Source organism: Coturnix japonica, unplaced genomic scaffold (assembly GCF_054131305.1).
Source record: "Coturnix japonica strain WE unplaced genomic scaffold, WE-NBRP24 Scf112, whole genome shotgun sequence".
Lineage (NCBI taxonomy): Eukaryota > Metazoa > Chordata > Aves > Galliformes > Phasianidae > Coturnix > Coturnix japonica.
Genome location: NW_028189015.1, coordinates 85,257 through 105,385, shown reverse-complemented (window position 1 = coordinate 105,385; position 20,129 = coordinate 85,257). Strand labels below are relative to the sequence as shown.

The window sequence follows — 20,129 nt, the reverse complement described above, 5'->3', positions numbered from 1 at the left end:
CCAGCCGCATAGATGTGCATCCAGCCCCATAGATGTGCATCCAGCCCCATAGATGTGCATCCAGCCCCATAGATGTGCGTCCAGCCCCATAGATGTGCATCCAGCCCCATAGATGTGCGTCCAGCCCCATAGATGTGCATCCAGCCCCATAGATCAACATCCAGCCCCATAGATGTGCGTCCAGCCCCATAGATGTGCGTCCAGCCCCATAGATGTGCGTCCAGCCCCATAGATGTGCTTCCAGCCCCATAGATGTGCATCCAGCCCCATAGATGTGCGTCCAGCCCCATAGATGTGCATCCAGCCCCATAGATGTGCATCCAGCCCCATAGATGTGCGTCCAGCCCCATAGATTTGCATCCAGCCCCATAGATCACAATCCAGCCCCATAGATGTGCGTCCAGCCCCATAGATGTGCATCCAGCCCCATAGACCCCCATAGATCCTTACAGACCCACAATAGACCCAAATAGACCCCCATAGACTCCCCATAGATCCCCATAGGAGCACTCAGGACCCCCATAGGGCCCTATAGACCCCTCAGGACCCCCTTACGACCCCCCATGACCCCATAGGACCCCTCATGACCCCTATAGGTCCCCCCAGAACCCCCTTAAGACCCCTCAGGACCCTCTTAAGACTCCCCACGACCCCATAGGACCCTCATAGGGCCGCATTACGACCCCTCAGGACCCCCATAGGGCCGCATTACGACCCCTCAGGACCCCCATAGGGTCCCCTAAGTCCCCTATAGACCCCATTAAGACCCCTCAGGACCCCCATAGGGCCCCCTAAGACCCCTATAGACCCCATTAAGACCCCTCAGGACCCCATTAAGTCCCCTTAAGACCCCTCAGGACCCCCATAGGGCCCCTTAAGAGCCCTATAGACCCCCCTAAGACCCCCCAAGACCACTATAGGTCCCCCCAGGACACCATTAAGACCCCTCAGGACCCTCTTAAGACCCCCCACGACCCCATAGGACCCCCATAGGGCCCCTTAAGACCCCTAAGGACCCTCATAGGGCCCCTTAAGACCCCCCAGGACCCCATTAAGACCCCATAGGACCCCTCAGGACCCCCATAGGGCCCCATAAGACCCCTCAGGACCCCATTAAGACCCCTTAATACCCCTCAGGACCCCCATAGGGCAACCTTAAGACCCCTCAGGACCCCATTAAGACCCCTCAGGATCCCCATAGGGCCCTATAGACCTCCCAGAACCTCATAGACTCACATAGACCCCCCATAGATCCTCATAGAACCCAAATAGACCCAAATAGGCTCCCCATAGGGCCCCATAAGACCCCTCAGGACCCCATTAAGACCCCTCAGGACCCCCATAGTGCCCCTTAAGACCCCCCAGGACCCCATTAAGACCCCTTAAGACCCCCCAAAACCCTCTTTAGACCCCTCAGGACCCCATTAAGATCCCCCAAGACCCCCATAGGACCCCTATAGGACCCCCCAGGACCACATTAAGACCCCTCAGGACCCCATTAAGACCCCTTAAGACCCCCCAAGACCCTCTTTAGACCCCATAGGACCCCTCAGGACCCCCATAGAAGCACTCAGGACCCCCAGAACCTTTTATTTTCCTTCTTTTTTGCCCTTTTTTCACCACTTTTCCCCCCAAAATCCCTCTTAAGACCCCTCAGGACCCCATTAAGTCCCCTTAAGACCCCTCAGGACCCACACAGGGCCACTCAAGACCCCCCACGACCCCATTAAGACCCCTCAGGACCCTCTTAAGATCCCCCACGACCCCATAGGACCCCTCAGGGCCCCTATAGGTCCCCCCAGGACCCCATTAAGACCCCTCAGGACCCCCATAGGGCCCCATTAAGACCCCTCAGGAACCCCATAGGACCCCCATAAGAGCACTCGGGACCCCCATAGGGCCCCTTAAGACCCCATAGGACCCCATTAAGACCCCCCCCCAAACACCTTGGCCAGCAGCTTCCTGCTGGGGGGGTCTCTTCTTCCTGCCCCATATCTCCGGCTCCGTTTGACGTTGGGTAAAAGCCCAACTGGACCCACATAGACCCACATAGACCCCTATAGACCTCCCATAGGACCCCATAGACCCTCATAGACCCTTAGAGACCCCCCATAGGACCCCATAGACCCTCATAGACCCCCATAGACCCCCCATAGGACCCCATAGACCCACACAGACCCCCATAGACCCTCATAGAAACCCCATAGACCCCCATAGACTCCCTCAGGACCCCTATAGGACCCCCAATAGACCCCATTAAGACCCCTCAGGACCCCCATAGGGCCCCTTAAGACCCCCCAGGACCCCATTAAGACCCCTTAAGACCCCTCAGGACCCCCATAGTGCCCCTTAAGACCCCTCAGGACCCCATTAAGACCCCTTAAGACCCCCCAAAACCCTCTTTAGACCCCTCAGGACCCCATTAAGAGCCCCCTAGACCCCCATAGGGCCCCCATAGAAGCACTCAGGACCCCCAGAACCTTCTATTTTCCTTCTTTTTTGTCCTTTTTTCACCATTTTTTCCACCCCAAAACCCCCTTTTAGGACCCCCCCCCAAACACCTTGGCCAGCAGCTTCCTGCTGGGGGGCTGGGGGGGTCTCTTCTTCCTGCCCCATATCTCCGGCTCCGTTTGACGTTGGGTAAAAGCCCAACTGGACCCACATAGACCCCCCATAGGACCCCATAGACCCTCATAGACCCTCATAGACCCACATAGACCCCCCACAGGACCCCATAGACCCTCACAGACCCCCCATAGGACTCCACAGACCCTCATAGACCCACATAGACCCCCCATTGGACCCCATAGACCCTCATAGACCCCCATAGACCTACATAGACCCCCCATAGGACCCCATAGACCCTCATAGACCCCCATAGACCCCCCATAGGACCCCATAGACCCCCATAGACCCCCCATAGGACCCCATAGACCCACACAGACCCCCATAGACTTTCATAGAAACCCCATAGACCCCCCATAGACTCCCTCAGGACCCCTATAGAACCCCCAATAGACCCCATTAAGACCCCTCAGGACCCCCATAGGGCCCCTTAAGACCCCCCAGGACCCCATTAAGACCCCTTAAGACCCCTCAGGACCCCCATAGTGCCCCTTAAGACCCCTCAGGACCCCATTAAGACCCCTTAAGACCCCTCAGGACCCCCATAGTGCCCCTTAAGACCCCTCAGGACCCCATTAAGACCCCTTAAGACCCCCCAAGACCCTCTTTAGACCCCTCAGGACCCCATTAAGAGCCCCCTAGACCCCCATAGGACCCCCATAGAAGCACTCAGGACCCCCAGAACCTTCTATTTTCCTTCTTTTTTGCCCTTTTTTCACCATTTTTTCCACCCCAAAACCCCCTTTTAGGACCCCCCCCCAAACACCTTGGCCAGCAGCTTCCTGCTGGGGGGCTGGGGGGGTCTCTTCTTTTTGCCCCATATCTCCGGCTCCGTTTGACGTTGGGTAAAAGCCCAACTGGACCCACATAGACCCCCCATAGGACCCCATAGACCCTCATAGACCCCCATAGACCCACATAGACCCCCCATAGGACCCCATAGACCCTCATAGACCCTCATAGACCCCCATAGACCCCCCATAGGACCCCATAGACCCTCATAGACCCCCATAGACCCACATAGACCCCCCATAGGACCCCATAGACCCTCATAGACCCCCCATAGGACCCCATAGACCCTCATAGACCCCCATAGACCCACATAGACCCCCCATAGGACCCCATAGACCCTCATAGACCCACATAGACCCCCCATAGGACCCCATAGACCCTCATAGACCCCCATAGACCCCCCATAGGACCCCATAGACCCTCATAGACCCCCCATAGGACCCCATAGACCCTCATAGACCCCCCATAGGACTCCACAGACCCTCATAGACCCACATAGACTCACATAGACCCCCCATTGGACCCCATAGACCCTCATAGACCCCCATAGACCCACATAGATCCCCATAGACCCTCATAGACTCACATAGACCACCCATAGACCCTCATAGAAACCCCATAGACCCCCATAGACTCCCTCAGGACCCCTATAGGACCCCCAATAGATCCCCATAGAAGCACTCAGGACCCCCATAGGGCCCCTTAAGACCCCCCAGGATCCCATTAAGACCCCTTAAGACCCCTCAGGACCCCATTAAGACCCCTTAAGACCCCCAAGACCCCCATAGAAACCCTCAAGACCCCTACAGGACCCCCCAGGACTCCCATAGATTCCCTCAGGACCCCTATAGGACCCCCCAGGACCCCGTTAAGACCCCCCCACGACCCCTCAGTACCCCCATAGGACCCCTCAGTACCCCCATAGAAGCACTCAGGACCCCCAGAACCTTTTATTTTCCTTCTTTTTTGCCCTTTTTTCACCACTTTTCCCCCCAAAATCCCTCTTAAGACCCCTCAGGACCCCATTAAGTCCCCTTAAGACCCCTCAGGACCCACATAGGGCCACTCAAGACCCCCCAGGACCCCATTAAGACCCCTCAGGACCCTCTTAAGATCCCCCACGACCCCATAGGACCCCTCAGGACCCCTATAGGTCCCCCCAGGACCCCATTAAGACCCCTCAGGACCCCCATAGGGCCCCATTAAGACCCCTCAGGATCCCCATAGGACCCCCATAAGAGCACTCGGGACCCCCATAGGGCCCCTTAAGACCCCATAGGACCCCATTAAGACCCCCCCCCAAACACCTTGGCCAGCAGCTTCCTGCTGGGGGGCTGGGGGGGTCTCTTCTTCTTGCCCCATATCTCCGGCTCCGTTTGACGTTGGGTAAAAGCCCAACTGGACCCACATAGACCCACATAGACCCCCCATAGGACCCCATAGACCCACATAGACCCACATAGACCCCCCATAGGACCCCATAGACACCCATAGACCCCCACAGACCCACATAGACCCCCCATAGAACCCCACAGACCCTCATAGACCCCCATAGACCCCCCATAGGACCCCATAGACCCCCATAGACCCCCCATAGGACCCCATAGACCCACACAGACCCCCATAGACTTTCATAGAAACCCCATAGACCCCCCATAGACTCCCTCAGGACCCCTATAGAACCCCCAATAGACCCCATTAAGACCCCTCAGGACCCCCATAGGGCCCCTTAAGACCCCCCAGGACCCCATTAAGACCCCTTAAGACCCCTCAGGACCCCCATAGTGCCCCTTAAGACCCCTCAGGACCCCATTAAGACCCCTTAAGACCCCTCAGGACCCCCATAGTGCCCCTTAAGACCCCTCAGGACCCCATTAAGACCCCTTAAGACCCCCCAAGACCCTCTTTAGACCCCTCAGGACCCCATTAAGAGCCCCCTAGACCCCCATAGGACCCCCATAGAAGCACTCAGGACCCCCAGAACCTTCTATTTTCCTTCTTTTTTGCCCTTTTTTCACCATTTTTTCCACCCCAAAACCCCCTTTTAGGACCCCCCCCCAAACACCTTGGCCAGCAGCTTCCTGCTGGGGGGCTGGGGGGGTCTCTTCTTCCTGCCCCATATCTCCGGCTCCGTTTGACGTTGGGTAAAAGCCCAACTGGACCCACATAGACCCCCCATAGGACCCCATAGACCCTCATAGACCCCCATAGACCCACATAGACCCCCCATAGGACCCCATAGACCCTCATAGACCCTCATAGACCCCCATAGACCCCCCATAGGACCCCATAGACCCTCATAGACCCCCATAGACCCACATAGACCCCCCATAGGACCCCATAGACCCTCATAGACCCCCCATAGGACCCCATAGACCCTCATAGACCCCCATAGACCCACATAGACCCCCCATAGGACCCCATAGACCCTCATAGACCCACATAGACCCCCCATAGGACCCCATAGACCCTCATAGACCCCCATAGACCCCCCATAGGACCCCATAGACCCTCATAGACCCCCCATAGGACCCCATAGACCCTCATAGACCCCCCATAGGACTCCACAGACCCTCATAGACCCACATAGACTCACATAGACCCCCCATTGGACCCCATAGACCCTCATAGACCCCCATAGACCCACATAGATCCCCATAGACCCTCATAGACTCACATAGACCACCCATAGACCCTCATAGAAACCCCATAGACCCCCATAGACTCCCTCAGGACCCCTATAGGACCCCCAATAGATCCCCATAGAAGCACTCAGGACCCCCATAGGGCCCCTTAAGACCCCCCAGGATCCCATTAAGACCCCTTAAGACCCCTCAGGACCCCATTAAGACCCCTTAAGACCCCCAAGACCCCCATAGAAACCCTCAAGACCCCTACAGGACCCCCCAGGACTCCCATAGATTCCCTCAGGACCCCTATAGGACCCCCCAGGACCCCGTTAAGACCCCCCCACGACCCCTCAGTACCCCCATAGGACCCCTCAGTACCCCCATAGAAGCACTCAGGACCCCCAGAACCTTTTATTTTCCTTCTTTTTTGCCCTTTTTTCACCACTTTTCCCCCCAAAATCCCTCTTAAGACCCCTCAGGACCCCATTAAGTCCCCTTAAGACCCCTCAGGACCCACATAGGGCCACTCAAGACCCCCCAGGACCCCATTAAGACCCCTCAGGACCCTCTTAAGATCCCCCACGACCCCATAGGACCCCTCAGGACCCCTATAGGTCCCCCCAGGACCCCATTAAGACCCCTCAGGACCCCCATAGGGCCCCATTAAGACCCCTCAGGATCCCCATAGGACCCCCATAAGAGCACTCGGGACCCCCATAGGGCCCCTTAAGACCCCATAGGACCCCATTAAGACCCCCCCCCAAACACCTTGGCCAGCAGCTTCCTGCTGGGGGGCTGGGGGGGTCTCTTCTTCTTGCCCCATATCTCCGGCTCCGTTTGACGTTGGGTAAAAGCCCAACTGGACCCACATAGACCCACATAGACCCCCCATAGGACCCCATAGACCCACATAGACCCACATAGACCCCCCATAGGACCCCATAGACACCCATAGACCCCCACAGACCCACATAGACCCCCCATAGAACCCCACAGACCCTCATAGACCCCCATAGACCCCCCATAGGACCCCATAGACCCCCATAGACCCCCCATAGGACCCCATAGACCCACACAGACCCCCATAGACTTTCATAGAAACCCCATAGACCCCCCATAGACTCCCTCAGGACCCCTATAGAACCCCCAATAGACCCCATTAAGACCCCTCAGGACCCCCATAGGGCCCCTTAAGACCCCCCAGGACCCCATTAAGACCCCTTAAGACCCCTCAGGACCCCCATAGTGCCCCTTAAGACCCCTCAGGACCCCATTAAGACCCCTTAAGACCCCTCAGGACCCCCATAGTGCCCCTTAAGACCCCTCAGGACCCCATTAAGACCCCTTAAGACCCCCCAAGACCCTCTTTAGACCCCTCAGGACCCCATTAAGAGCCCCCTAGACCCCCATAGGACCCCCATAGAAGCACTCAGGACCCCCAGAACCTTCTATTTTCCTTCTTTTTTGCCCTTTTTTCACCATTTTTTCCACCCCAAAACCCCCTTTTAGGACCCCCCCCCAAACACCTTGGCCAGCAGCTTCCTGCTGGGGGGCTGGGGGGGTCTCTTCTTTTTGCCCCATATCTCCGGCTCCGTTTGACGTTGGGTAAAAGCCCAACTGGACCCACATAGACCCCCCATAGGACCCCATAGACCCTCATAGACCCCCATAGACCCACATAGACCCCCCATAGGACCCCATAGACCCTCATAGACCCTCATAGACCCCCATAGACCCCCCATAGGACCCCATAGACCCTCATAGACCCCCATAGACCCACATAGACCCCCCATAGGACCCCATAGACCCTCATAGACCCCCCATAGGACCCCATAGACCCTCATAGACCCCCATAGACCCACATAGACCCCCCATAGGACCCCATAGACCCTCATAGACCCACATAGACCCCCCATAGGACCCCATAGACCCTCATAGACCCCCATAGACCCCCCATAGGACCCCATAGACCCTCATAGACCCCCCATAGGACCCCATAGACCCTCATAGACCCCCCATAGGACTCCACAGACCCTCATAGACCCACATAGACTCACATAGACCCCCCATTGGACCCCATAGACCCTCATAGACCCCCATAGACCCACATAGATCCCCATAGACCCTCATAGACTCACATAGACCACCCATAGACCCTCATAGAAACCCCATAGACCCCCATAGACTCCCTCAGGACCCCTATAGGACCCCCAATAGATCCCCATAGAAGCACTCAGGACCCCCATAGGGCCCCTTAAGACCCCCCAGGATCCCATTAAGACCCCTTAAGACCCCTCAGGACCCCATTAAGACCCCTTAAGACCCCCAAGACCCCCATAGAAACCCTCAAGACCCCTACAGGACCCCCCAGGACTCCCATAGATTCCCTCAGGACCCCTATAGGACCCCCCAGGACCCCGTTAAGACCCCCCCACGACCCCTCAGTACCCCCATAGGACCCCTCAGTACCCCCATAGAAGCACTCAGGACCCCCAGAACCTTTTATTTTCCTTCTTTTTTGCCCTTTTTTCACCACTTTTCCCCCCAAAATCCCTCTTAAGACCCCTCAGGACCCCATTAAGTCCCCTTAAGACCCCTCAGGACCCACATAGGGCCACTCAAGACCCCCCAGGACCCCATTAAGACCCCTCAGGACCCTCTTAAGATCCCCCACGACCCCATAGGACCCCTCAGGACCCCTATAGGTCCCCCCAGGACCCCATTAAGACCCCTCAGGACCCCCATAGGGCCCCATTAAGACCCCTCAGGATCCCCATAGGACCCCCATAAGAGCACTCGGGACCCCCATAGGGCCCCTTAAGACCCCATAGGACCCCATTAAGACCCCCCCCCAAACACCTTGGCCAGCAGCTTCCTGCTGGGGGGCTGGGGGGGTCTCTTCTTCCTGCCCCATATCTCCGGCTCTGTTTGACGTTGGGTAAAACCCCACGTAGGTTCTGGGTTCCTTTGAAGCTCCTGGGTGGGTTTGATGGGGTCGGGGTCTTGACGGGGGTCTTTGGGGGGGGCTGCCATAGAGACACAGCGCAGGTAGAAGCCCCCTTCACGTTTGGCCTGGGCGGCTTCTGCTCTGAGTCGGTGGGATCGGGCCTGACGTTCGGCTGCCAAACGCTCGCTCAGGTGGGGCCAGCGGAAACCTGGCAGGTACTGGGGGATATGGGGAGAGAAATGGGGTTAAATGAGGGTCTATGGGGGGCCTAGGGGGGCTAAAGGGGTCTTATGGGGTCTTATGGGGGGCTAAAGGGGTCTTATGGGGGCTAAAAGGGTCTTATGCGGTCTTATGGGGGGCTAAAGGGGTCTTATTGGGGTCTAAAGGGGTCCTATGGGGGTCCTGAGAGGTCTTATGGGGGACCAAAGGGGTCTTATGGGGGGCTAAAGGGGTCCCATGGGGTCTTATGAGGTCTAAAGAGGTCCTAAGGGGGTCCTATGGGGGTCCTGGGGAGTCTTATGGGGGGCTAAAGGGGTCTTATGGGGTCGCTCAGGTGGGGCCAGCGGAAACCTGGCAGGTACTGGGGGATATGGGGGATATGGGGAGAGAAATGGGCTTACATGAGGGTCTATGGGGGGACTAGGGGGGCTAAAGGGGTCCTATGGGGTCTTATGGGGGGCTAAAGGGGTTTTATGGGGGCTAAAAGGGTCTTATGGGGTCTTATGGGGGGCTAAAGGGGTCTTATGGGGGTCTAAGGGGGTTCTATGGGGTCTTATGGGGGGCTAAAGGGGTCTTATGGGGGGCTAAAGGGGTCTTATGGGGTCTTATGGGGGACTAAAGGGGTCTTATGGGGGACTAAAAGGGTCCTATGGTGTCTTATGGGGGGCCAAATGGGTCCTATGGGGTCTTATGTGGTCTAAAGGGGTCCTATGGGGGTCCTGAGCGGCCTTATGGGGGGCTAAAGGGGTCTTATGGGGTTGCTCAGGTGGGGCCAGCGGAAACCTGGCAGGTACTGGGGGATATGGGGGATATGGGGAGAGAAATGGGGTTATATGAGGGTCTATGGGGGGACTAGGGGGGCTAAAGGGGTCCTATGGGGTCTTACGGGGGCTAAAAGGGTCTTATGGGGTCTTATGGGGGGCTAAAGGGGTCTTATGGGGGGCTAAAAGGGTCCTATGGTGTCTTATGGGGGGCCAAAGGGGTCCTATGGGGCCTTATGGGGGGCTAAGGTTGTTCTATGGGGTCTTATGGGGGGCTAAAGGGGTCCTATGGGGTCTAAAGAGGTCCTAAGGGGGTCTTATGGGGGGCTAAAGGGGTCTTATGGGGGCTAAAAGGGTCTTATGGGGTCTTATGGGGGGCTAAAGGGATCCTATGGTGTCTTATGGGGGGGCTAAAGGGGTCTTATGGGGGGCTAAAGGGGTCTTATGGAGTCTTATGGGGGTCAAAGGGGTCTTATGGGGTCTTATGGGGGGCTAAAGTGGACTTATGGGGGGCTAAAGGGATTCTATGGGGTCTTATGGGGGGCTAAAGGGGTCTTATGGGGGTCTAAGGGGGTTCTATGGGGTCTTATGGGGGGCTAAAGGGGTCTTATGGGGGGCTAAAGGGGTTTTATGGGGGCCTAAAGGGGTTTTATGGGGGCTAAAAGGGTCTTATGGGGTCTTATGGGGGGCTAAAGGGGTCTTATGGGGGGCTAAAGGGGTCCTATGGGGGGCCTGGGAGGTCTTATTGGGGGCCAAAGGGGTCTTATGGGGTCTTATGAGTGGACTAAAGGGGTCCTATGGGGGTCCTGGAGGGTCTTATGAGGGGCTAAAGGGGTCTTATGGGGGGCTAAAGGGGTCTTAAGGGGGCTAAAGGGGTCTTATTGGGGTCTAAAGGGATCCTATGAGGGTCCTGAAGGGTCTTATTGGGGTCTGAAGGGGTCCTATGAGGGTCCTAAGGGGGTCCTGAGAGGTCTTATGGGGGGCTAAAGGGGTCCTATGGGGGGGCTAAAGGGGTCTTATGGGGTCGCTCAGGTGGGGCCAGCGGAAACCTGGCAGGTACTGGGGGATATGGGGGATATGGGGAGAGAAATGGGGTTACATGAGGGTCTATTAGGGGCATAGGGGGGCTAAAGGGGTCCTATGGGGTCTTATGGGGGGCTAAAGTGGACTTATGGGGGGCTAAAGGGGTCTTATGGGGGTCTAAGGGGGTTCTATGGGGTCTTATGGGGGGCCAAAGGGGTCTTATGGGGTCTTATGGGGGGCTAAAGGGGTCTTATGGGGTCGCTCAGGTGGGGCCAGCGGAAACCTGGCAGGCACTGGGGGATATGGGGGATATGGGGAGAGAAATGGGGTTACATGAGGGTCTATGGGGGGCCTAGGGGGGCTAAAGGGGTCTTATGGGGGGCTAAAGGGGTCTTACGGGGTCTTATGGGGGGCTAAAGGGATCCTATGGTGTCTTATGGGGGAGCTAAAGGGGTCTTATGGGGTCTTATGGGGGGCTAAAAGGGTCCTATGGTGTCTTATGGGGGGCTAAAGGGGTCTTATGGGGGGCTAAAGGGGTCCTATGGGGTCTTATGGGGGGCTAAAGGGGTCTTATGGGGTCTTATGGGGGGCCAAAGGGGTCTTATGGGGTCGCTCAGGTGGGGCCAGCGGAAACCTGGGAGGTACTGGGGGATATGGGGAGAGAAATGGGGTTATATGAGGGTCTTATGGGGGGCCTAGGGGGTCTTATGGGGTGCCAAAGGGGTCTTATGGGGGCTAAAAGGGTCTTATGCGGTCTTATGGGGGGCTAAAGGGGTCTTATTGGGGTCTAAAGGGGTCCTATGGGGGTCCTGAGAGGTCTTATGGGGGACCAAAGGGGTCTTATGGGAGGCTAAAGGGGTCCTATGGGGTCTTATGAGGTCTAAAGAGGTCCTAAGGGAGTCCTATGGGGGTCCTGTGGGGTCTTATGGGGGTCCTGAGAGGTCTTATGGGGGGCCAAAGGGGTCTTATGGGGTCGCTCAGGTGGGGCCAGCGGAAACCTGGGAGATACTGGGGGATATGGGGGATATGGGGAGAGAAATGGGGTTATATGAGGGTCTATGGGGGGCCTAGGGGGTCCTATGAGGGTCCTGGGGGGTCTTATGGGGGGCTAAAGGGGTCCTATGGGGGGTCCTATGGGGTCTTATGGGGTCTAAAGAGATCTTAAGGGGGGGGACCCCGTAACTCTTCAGTTCCACCTTAAATCCACCCCATAACTCCCCCATTCCACCTTAAATCCACCCCATAACTCCCCCATTCTACCTTAAATCCACCCCATAACTCCTCCATTCCACCTTAAATCCACGCCCATAACACCCCCATTCCACCTTAAATCCACCCCATAACTCCCCCATTCCACCTTAAATCCACCCCATAACTCCCCCATTCCACCTTAAATCCACCCCATAACTCCCCCGTTCCACCTTAAATCCACCCCCGTAACTCCCCCATTCCACCTTAAATCCACCCCCCCACCCCATAACTCCCACATTCCACCTTAACTCCCCACTTCCGGTCTCACCTTCAGACACCATCGATCGTACCGGAAGCGGCTCCTAGCCCTGCAGCTCAGTGGCGCCCCCTGCAGGCTGGAGGCCACTCGCCTGGCCACTCTCTTATCCCGGAACTCCACCCAGCCCTCACTGTAACGCCCGCCTCCCTTCCGGCCCCGGCGACGAACAGCGCCCCCTGCAGGCGGGGAGGAGTAACAGCAGCCATTAGGGTTAATGGGGGGGGGAACATAGAGCCCCATAGAGCCCCATAGACACCCTATAACATCCCATATAGCCCCATAACCCCCCATAGACACCCTATAACATCCCATATAGCCCCATAACCACCCATAGACACCCTATAACATCCCATATAGCCCCATAGACACCCTATAACATCCCATATAGCCCCATAACCACCCATAGACACCCTATAACATCCCATACAGCCCCATAACCACCCATAGACACCCTATAACATCCCATACAGCCCCATAACCCCCCATAGACACCCTATAACATCCCATATAGCCCCATAACCCCCCATAGACACCCTATAACATCCCATATAGCCCCATAGACACCCTATAACATCCCATATAGCCCCATAGACACCCTATAACATCCCATATAGCCCTATAACCACCCATAGACACCCTATAACATCCCATAGAGCCCCATAACCACCCATAGACCCCCATAGCAACCCACAGACACCCTATAACATCCCATATAGCCCCATAACCACCCATAGACACCCTATAACATCCCATATACCCCCACAGACCCCATAGACACCCTATAACATCCCATATAGCCCCATAGACACCCTATAACATCCCATATACCCCCTATAACCCCCAAAGACACCCTATAACATCCCATATAGCCCCATAGACACCCTATAACATCCCATATAGCCCCATAGACACCCTATAACATCCCATATACACCCCATAGACACCCATAGACACCCTATAACATCCCATATAGCCCCATAACCACCCATAGACACCCTATAACATCCCATATACCCCCATAACCACCCATAGACACCCTATAACATCCCATAGAGCCCCATAACCACCCATAGACCCCCATAGCAACCCACAGACACCCTATAACATCCCATATAGCCCCATAACCACCCATAGACACCCTATAACATCCCATATACCCCCACAGACCCCATAGACACCCTATAACATCCCATATAGCCCCATAGACACCCTATAACATCCCATATACCCCCTATAACCCCCAAAGACACCCTATAACATCCCATATAGCCCCATAGACACCCTATAACATCCCATATAGCCCCATAGACACCCTATAACATCCCATATACACCCCATAGACACCCATAGACACCCTATAACATCCCATATAGCCCCATAACCACCCATAGACCTCCATAGCAACCCATAGGCACCCTATAACATCCCATATACCCCCATAGACCCCATAAAACCCCCCATATCCCCCTATAGACACCCTATAACACCCCATATCCCCCTATAGACACCATATAACACCCCATATCCCCCTATAGACACCCTATAACACCCCATGTCCCCCTATAGACACCCTATAACACCCCATATCCCCCTATAGACACCCTATAACACCCATATCCCCCTATAGACACCCTATAACACCCATATCCCCCTATAGACACCCTATAGCACCCCATATCCCCCTATAGACACCCTATAGCACCCCATATCCCCCTATAGACACCCTATAACACCCCATATCCCCCTATAGACACCCTATAACACCCCATATCCCCCTATAGACACCCTATAACACCCCATTTCCCCCTATAACCCCCCATAGACCCCATAAAACCCCTCATAGACCCCCTAAAACATTCCATAGACCCCCCATAGACCCCTATAGACACCCCATATCCCCCTATAATCCCCCATATCCCCCCATAGATACCCTATAACCCCCCATATCCTCCTGTAGCCCCCCAAATCCCCCCATATCCCTCATAAACCCCCCCATAGACCCCCTATAACCCCCATAGGCCCCATAAAACCCTCCATAGACACCCTATAACATCCCACAGACCCCCTATAACCCCCCATAGACACCCTATAACATCCCATAGACACCATAAAACCCACAACATCCCCCCATAGACACCCTATAACATCCCATAGACCCCATATCCTGCTTATAACCCCCCATATCCCCCCACAGACCCCCTATAACCCCCCATATCCCCCTATAGACACCCCAAATCTCCCCATATCCCCCCATAGACCCCATAAAACTTCCCATAGACCCCCTATAACTACCCAAAGACCCCCCCATAACCCCCTATAGATCCCCCATAGACCCCCTACAACCCCCCATAGACCCCCTATTACCCCCCATAACCCCCCTACGACACACCATAACTCCCCATAGACCCCCATGGAGCCCCTATAGCCCCCTAACAACTCCTCATAACTCCCCTTAGACCCCCCATAATTCCCCACAGCCCCCCATAGAACCCCATAACCATCCCACAGACCCCCATAACTCCCCATAACCCCCGATAACCCCCCATAGGCCCCCTATAACCCCCCATATCCCCCCTATAATCCCCTATAACTCCCCATATCCCCCCATAGACCACCTATAACTCCCCATAGGCCCCATATAACATCGCACAGACCCCCTATAACATCCCATATAACCCCATAACCACCCATAAACCCACTTAGACCCCCAATAGACACTCCATATCCCCTATAACACCCCATATCCCCCTATGACCCCCCATAGACCCTGTATAACCCCCCATAGACCCCCTATAAACCCCCATATCCCGCCACAGACCCCATAAAACCCCTCATAGACCCCATAAAACCTTCCATACCCCCCCACTGACCCCATAAAACCCCCTATAACCCCCCATATCGCCCCATAGACCCCACAAAACACCCCATATCCACCCAATATCCCCCTATATCCCCCCATAGGGGCCTTATAAACCCCCATAGACCCCATAAAACCCCCCATATCCCCCACAGACCCCATAAAACCCCCCATATCCCCCCATAGACCCCATAAAACCCCCATATCCCCCCATAGACCCCATAAAACTCCCCATATCCCCCCATAGACCCCATAAAACCCCCCATATCCCCCCATAGACCCCATAAAACCCCCCATAGACCCCCTATAACACCCCATAGACCCCATAAAACCCCCCATACCCCCCCATATCCCCCCTATAACCCCCCCATAGACCCTACAGACCCCATAAACCCCCCCATAGACCCTATAGACCCCCTATAACGCCCCATAGACCCTGTATAACCCCCCATATCCCCCTATAACCCCACATATCCCCCCATAGACCCCATAAAACCCCCCATATCCCCCCATAGCCATATCCCCCCATAGACCCCATAAAACCCCCCATATCCCCCCATAGACCCCATAAAACCCCCCATATCCCCCATAAAACTCCCCATATCCCCCCATATACCCCATAAAACCCCCCACAGACCCCCTATAACACCCCATAGACCCCCTATAATCCCCCCATAGACCCTACAGACCCCATAAACCCTCCCATAGACCCTATAGACCCCCTATAACGCCCCACAGACCCTGTATAACCCCCCATATCCCCCCTATAACCCCCCATATCCCCCCATAGACCCCATAAAACCCCCCATATCCCCCATAGACCCCACAAAACCCCCATATCCCCCCATAGACCCCACAAAACCCCCCATATCCCCCCATAGACCCCATAAAACCCCCCATAGACCCCCTGTAACACCCCATAGACCCCCTGTAACACCCCATAGACCCTACAGACCCCATAAACCCTCCCATAGACCCTATAGACCCCCTATAACGCCCCATAGACCCTGTATAACCCCCCATATCCCCCCTATAACCCCCCCATAGACCCTACAGACCCCATAAACCCCCCCATAGACCCTATAGACCCCCTATAACGCCTCATAGACCCTGCATAACCCCCTATATCCCCCTATAACCCCCCATATCCCCCCACAGACCCCATAAAACTCCCCATATCCCCCCATAGACCCCATAAAACTCCCCATATCCCCCCATAGACCCCATAAAACCCCCCATATCCCCCCATAGACCCCATAAAACCCCCATATCCCCCCATAGACCCCATAAAACTCCCCATATCCCCCCATAGACCCCATAAAACTCCCCATATCCCCCCATAGACCCCATAAAACTCCCCATATCCCCCCATAGACCCCATAAAACCCCCCATATCCCTCCACAGACCCCATAAAACCCCCCATAGACCCCCTATAACACCCCATAGACCCCATAAAACCCCCCATACCCCCCCATATCCCCCCTATAACCCCCCATAGACCCTACAGACCCCATAAACCCCCCCATAGACCCTATAGACCCCCTATAACGCCCCATAGACCCTGTATAACCCCCCATATCCCCCCTATTACCCCCCATAACCCCCCTACGACACACCATAACTCCCCACAGACCCCCATAGAGCCCCTATAGCCCCCTAACAACTCCTCATAACTCCCCTTAGACCCCCCATAATTCCCCACAGCCCCCCATAGAACCCCATAACCATCACATAGACCCCCATAACTCCCCATAACCCCCGATAACCCCCCATAGGCCCCCTATAACCCCCCATATCCCCCCTAAAATCCCCTATAACTCCCATATCCCCCCATAGACCCCCTATAACTCCCCATAGGCCCCATATAACATCGCACAGACCCCCTATAACATCCCATATAACCCCATAACCACCCATAAACCCACTTAGACCCCCAATAGAACTCCCCATATCCCCATACAACCCCCCATATCCCCCTATAACCCCCCATAGACCCTGTATAACCCCCCATAGGCCCCCTATAACCCCCCATATCCTGCCACAGACCCCATAAAACCCCTCATAGACCCCATAAAACCCCCCATACCCCCCACTGACCCCATAAAACCCCCTATAACCCCCCATATCGCCCCATAGACCCCACAAAACACCCCATATCCACCCAATATCCCCCTATATCCCCCCATAGGGGCCTTATAAACCCCCACAGACCCCATAAAACCCCCCATATCCCCCCATAGACCCCATAAAACCCCCCATATCCCCCACAGACCCCCTAAAACCCCCCATAGACCCGCTAAAACCCCCCATATCCCCCCATAAAACCCCCCATATCCCCCCATAGACCCCATAAAACCCCCAATACACCCCCTATAACATCACATAGACCCCCTATAACACCCCATAGGCCCCATATAACCCCCATAGACCCCATAAAACACCCCATAGACCCCCTATAACATCACATAGAACCCCTATAACACCCCATAGACCCCATAAAACCCCCCATATCCCCCCATAGACCCCATAAAACCCCCCATACCCCCCCTATAACCCCCCCATAGACCCAACAGACCCCATAAACCCTCCCATAGACCCTATAGACCCCCTATAACGCCCCATAGACCGTGTATAACCCCCCATATCCCCCCTATAACCCCCCATATCCCCCCATAGACCCCATAAAACCCCCCATATCCCCCCATAGACCCCATAAAACCCCCCATATACCCCCACAGACCCCATAAAACCCCCCATATCCCCCATATACCCCATAAAACCCCCATATCCCCCCATATGCCCCATAAAACCCCCATATCCCCCCATAGACCCCATAAAACCCCCCATATGCCCCCACAGACCCCATAAAACCCCCCATATCCCCCATAGACCCCATAAAACCCCCCATATCCCTCCATAGACCCCATAAAACCCCCCATATCCCCCATAGACCCCACAAAACCCCCATATACCCCCATAGACCCCATAAAACCCCCCATATCCCCCCATAGACCCCATAAAACCCCCCATATCCCCCCATAGACCCCATAAAACCCCCCATATCCCCCCATAGACCCCATAAAACCCCCCATATCCCCCCATAGACCCCATAAAACCCCCCATATCCCCCCATAGACCCCATAAAACCCCCCATACCCCCCCTATAACCCCCCCACAGACCCTACAGACCCCATAAACCCCCCCACAGACCCTATAGACCCCCTATAACGCCCCATAGACCCTGCATAACCCCCACACATCCCCCCTATAGCCCCCCTATAACCCCCTATATCCCCCCTATAACCCCCCATATCCCCTCATAGACCCCATAAAATCCCCATATCCCCCCATATCCCCCATAAAACCCCCCATATCCCCCCATAGACCCCATAAAACTCCCCATATCCCCCCATATCCCCCCTATAACCCCCCATATACCCCACAAAACCCCCATATCCCCCCATATACCCCACAAAACCCCCATATCCCCCCATAGACCCCATAAAACTCCCCATATCCCCCCTATAACCCCCCATAGACCCCCTATATCCCCCCATAGACCCCATAAAACCCCCCATAGACCCCCTATATCCCCCCTATATCCCCCATAGACCCCCTATATCCCCCCTATATCCCCCCATAGACCCCCTATAACATCCCATATCCCCCTATAACCCCCATAGCCCCCCTATAACCCCCCATATCCCCCCATAGACCCCCCATATCCCCTCACTCACCCCTCGGCTGCAGGAAGACCCGTCCCAGTTCCCCGTGTGGCCCCAACAACGTCCTCAATTGTCTCGGTCCGAAGCCGGGCGGGATGTAACTGAGATAAACCACCCCCGGAACCGGAACCTTTTTCCGTTTCCGGTCTTCCGCTTCCGGTTTCGATTCCTCTTCCGGTTTCCCTTCCTCTTCCGCTTCCTCTTCCGCTTCCTCATCCTCTTCCGGTTGTGAGGCCTCCATGGCGGTCGAGGTTTCTTCCTCAGCTCCTTTGGGCTCCATCACCGCCATGTTGCTGTGAGAAGGATAATAGAACCTTATAACCCCGTTCGAGACCCACCGGGAACACCCCGGTAACGTCAAGGCCCCGTTAAGACCCGTCCGCCATTACCCGCACCACACGCCGCCTCCTCTATAGGCCTCTGCCGTAAAGCGCTGCGTGCCGTAAAGCGGAGCTGTCGTAAAGTGACACGATGGGGGCGGGGCTACAGAGAGGGAGAGCTGTGATTGGCTGAGAGCTCTGAGGGCGGGAGGCCTGCGCCACACGCAGCCTCCTCTATAGGCCGCTGCCGTAAAGCGCTGCCTGCCGTAAAGCAGAGCTGTCGTAAAGTGAAATGAGGGAGCGGGGCTACAGTGATGGAGCGCGGTGATTGGCTGACAGCTCTGAGGGCGGGAGGAGAGAGCGATGATTGGTTTAGCTGGCGGTAGGCGGGACTATTAGGAGAGCGGTGATTGGCTGAGGGCTCTGTGGGCGGGATTTGTGACATTCTGTCGGTCTGATTGGCTACGTTGTATGTCAGTCGTGGGGAGAAGATCCTGATTGGCTGCTGGGTAATTAATTGCTCTAAGGGTTGACCTGATGGCTGATGCTCCCATAGGGCTCTATGGGTTGACCTGATGGCTGATGCTCCCATAGGGCTCTATGGGTTGACCTGATAGCTGTGTTTTCCCATAGGACTCTATGGGTTGACCAGATGGCTGATGCTCCCATAGGGCTCTATGGGTTGACCTGATGATTGTTCTCTATGTATTGACCTGATG

At 55.6% G+C, this 20,129-nt stretch overlaps 1 protein-coding gene and 1 long non-coding RNA gene across 2 annotated transcripts; both read right to left on the bottom strand.

Moving 5' to 3' along the window:
- Nucleotides 1-1,570: 1,570 nt before the first annotated feature.
- On the bottom strand, nt 1,571-2,717 carry LOC146751212 (uncharacterized). The gene is made up of 2 exons (XR_014941784.1): nt 2,562-2,717; nt 1,571-1,946 (listed from the first exon to the last, which is right to left on the bottom strand). It is a non-coding gene; the product is annotated as an uncharacterized LOC146751212 (long non-coding RNA).
- A 4,776-nt stretch (nt 2,718-7,493) lies between these two features.
- On the bottom strand, nt 7,494-19,661 carry LOC146751211 (activator of basal transcription 1-like). Its single transcript, XM_085535221.1, has 4 exons — nt 19,480-19,661; nt 19,103-19,383; nt 12,517-12,683; nt 7,494-9,212 (listed from the first exon to the last, which is right to left on the bottom strand). Exons 2-4 carry the CDS (start codon nt 19,377-19,379, stop codon nt 8,886-8,888), a joined length of 771 nt encoding a protein of 256 aa, XP_085391347.1. The 5' UTR covers nt 19,380-19,383; nt 19,480-19,661; the 3' UTR covers nt 7,494-8,885.
- Between the last annotated feature and the right edge of the window lie 468 nt (nt 19,662-20,129).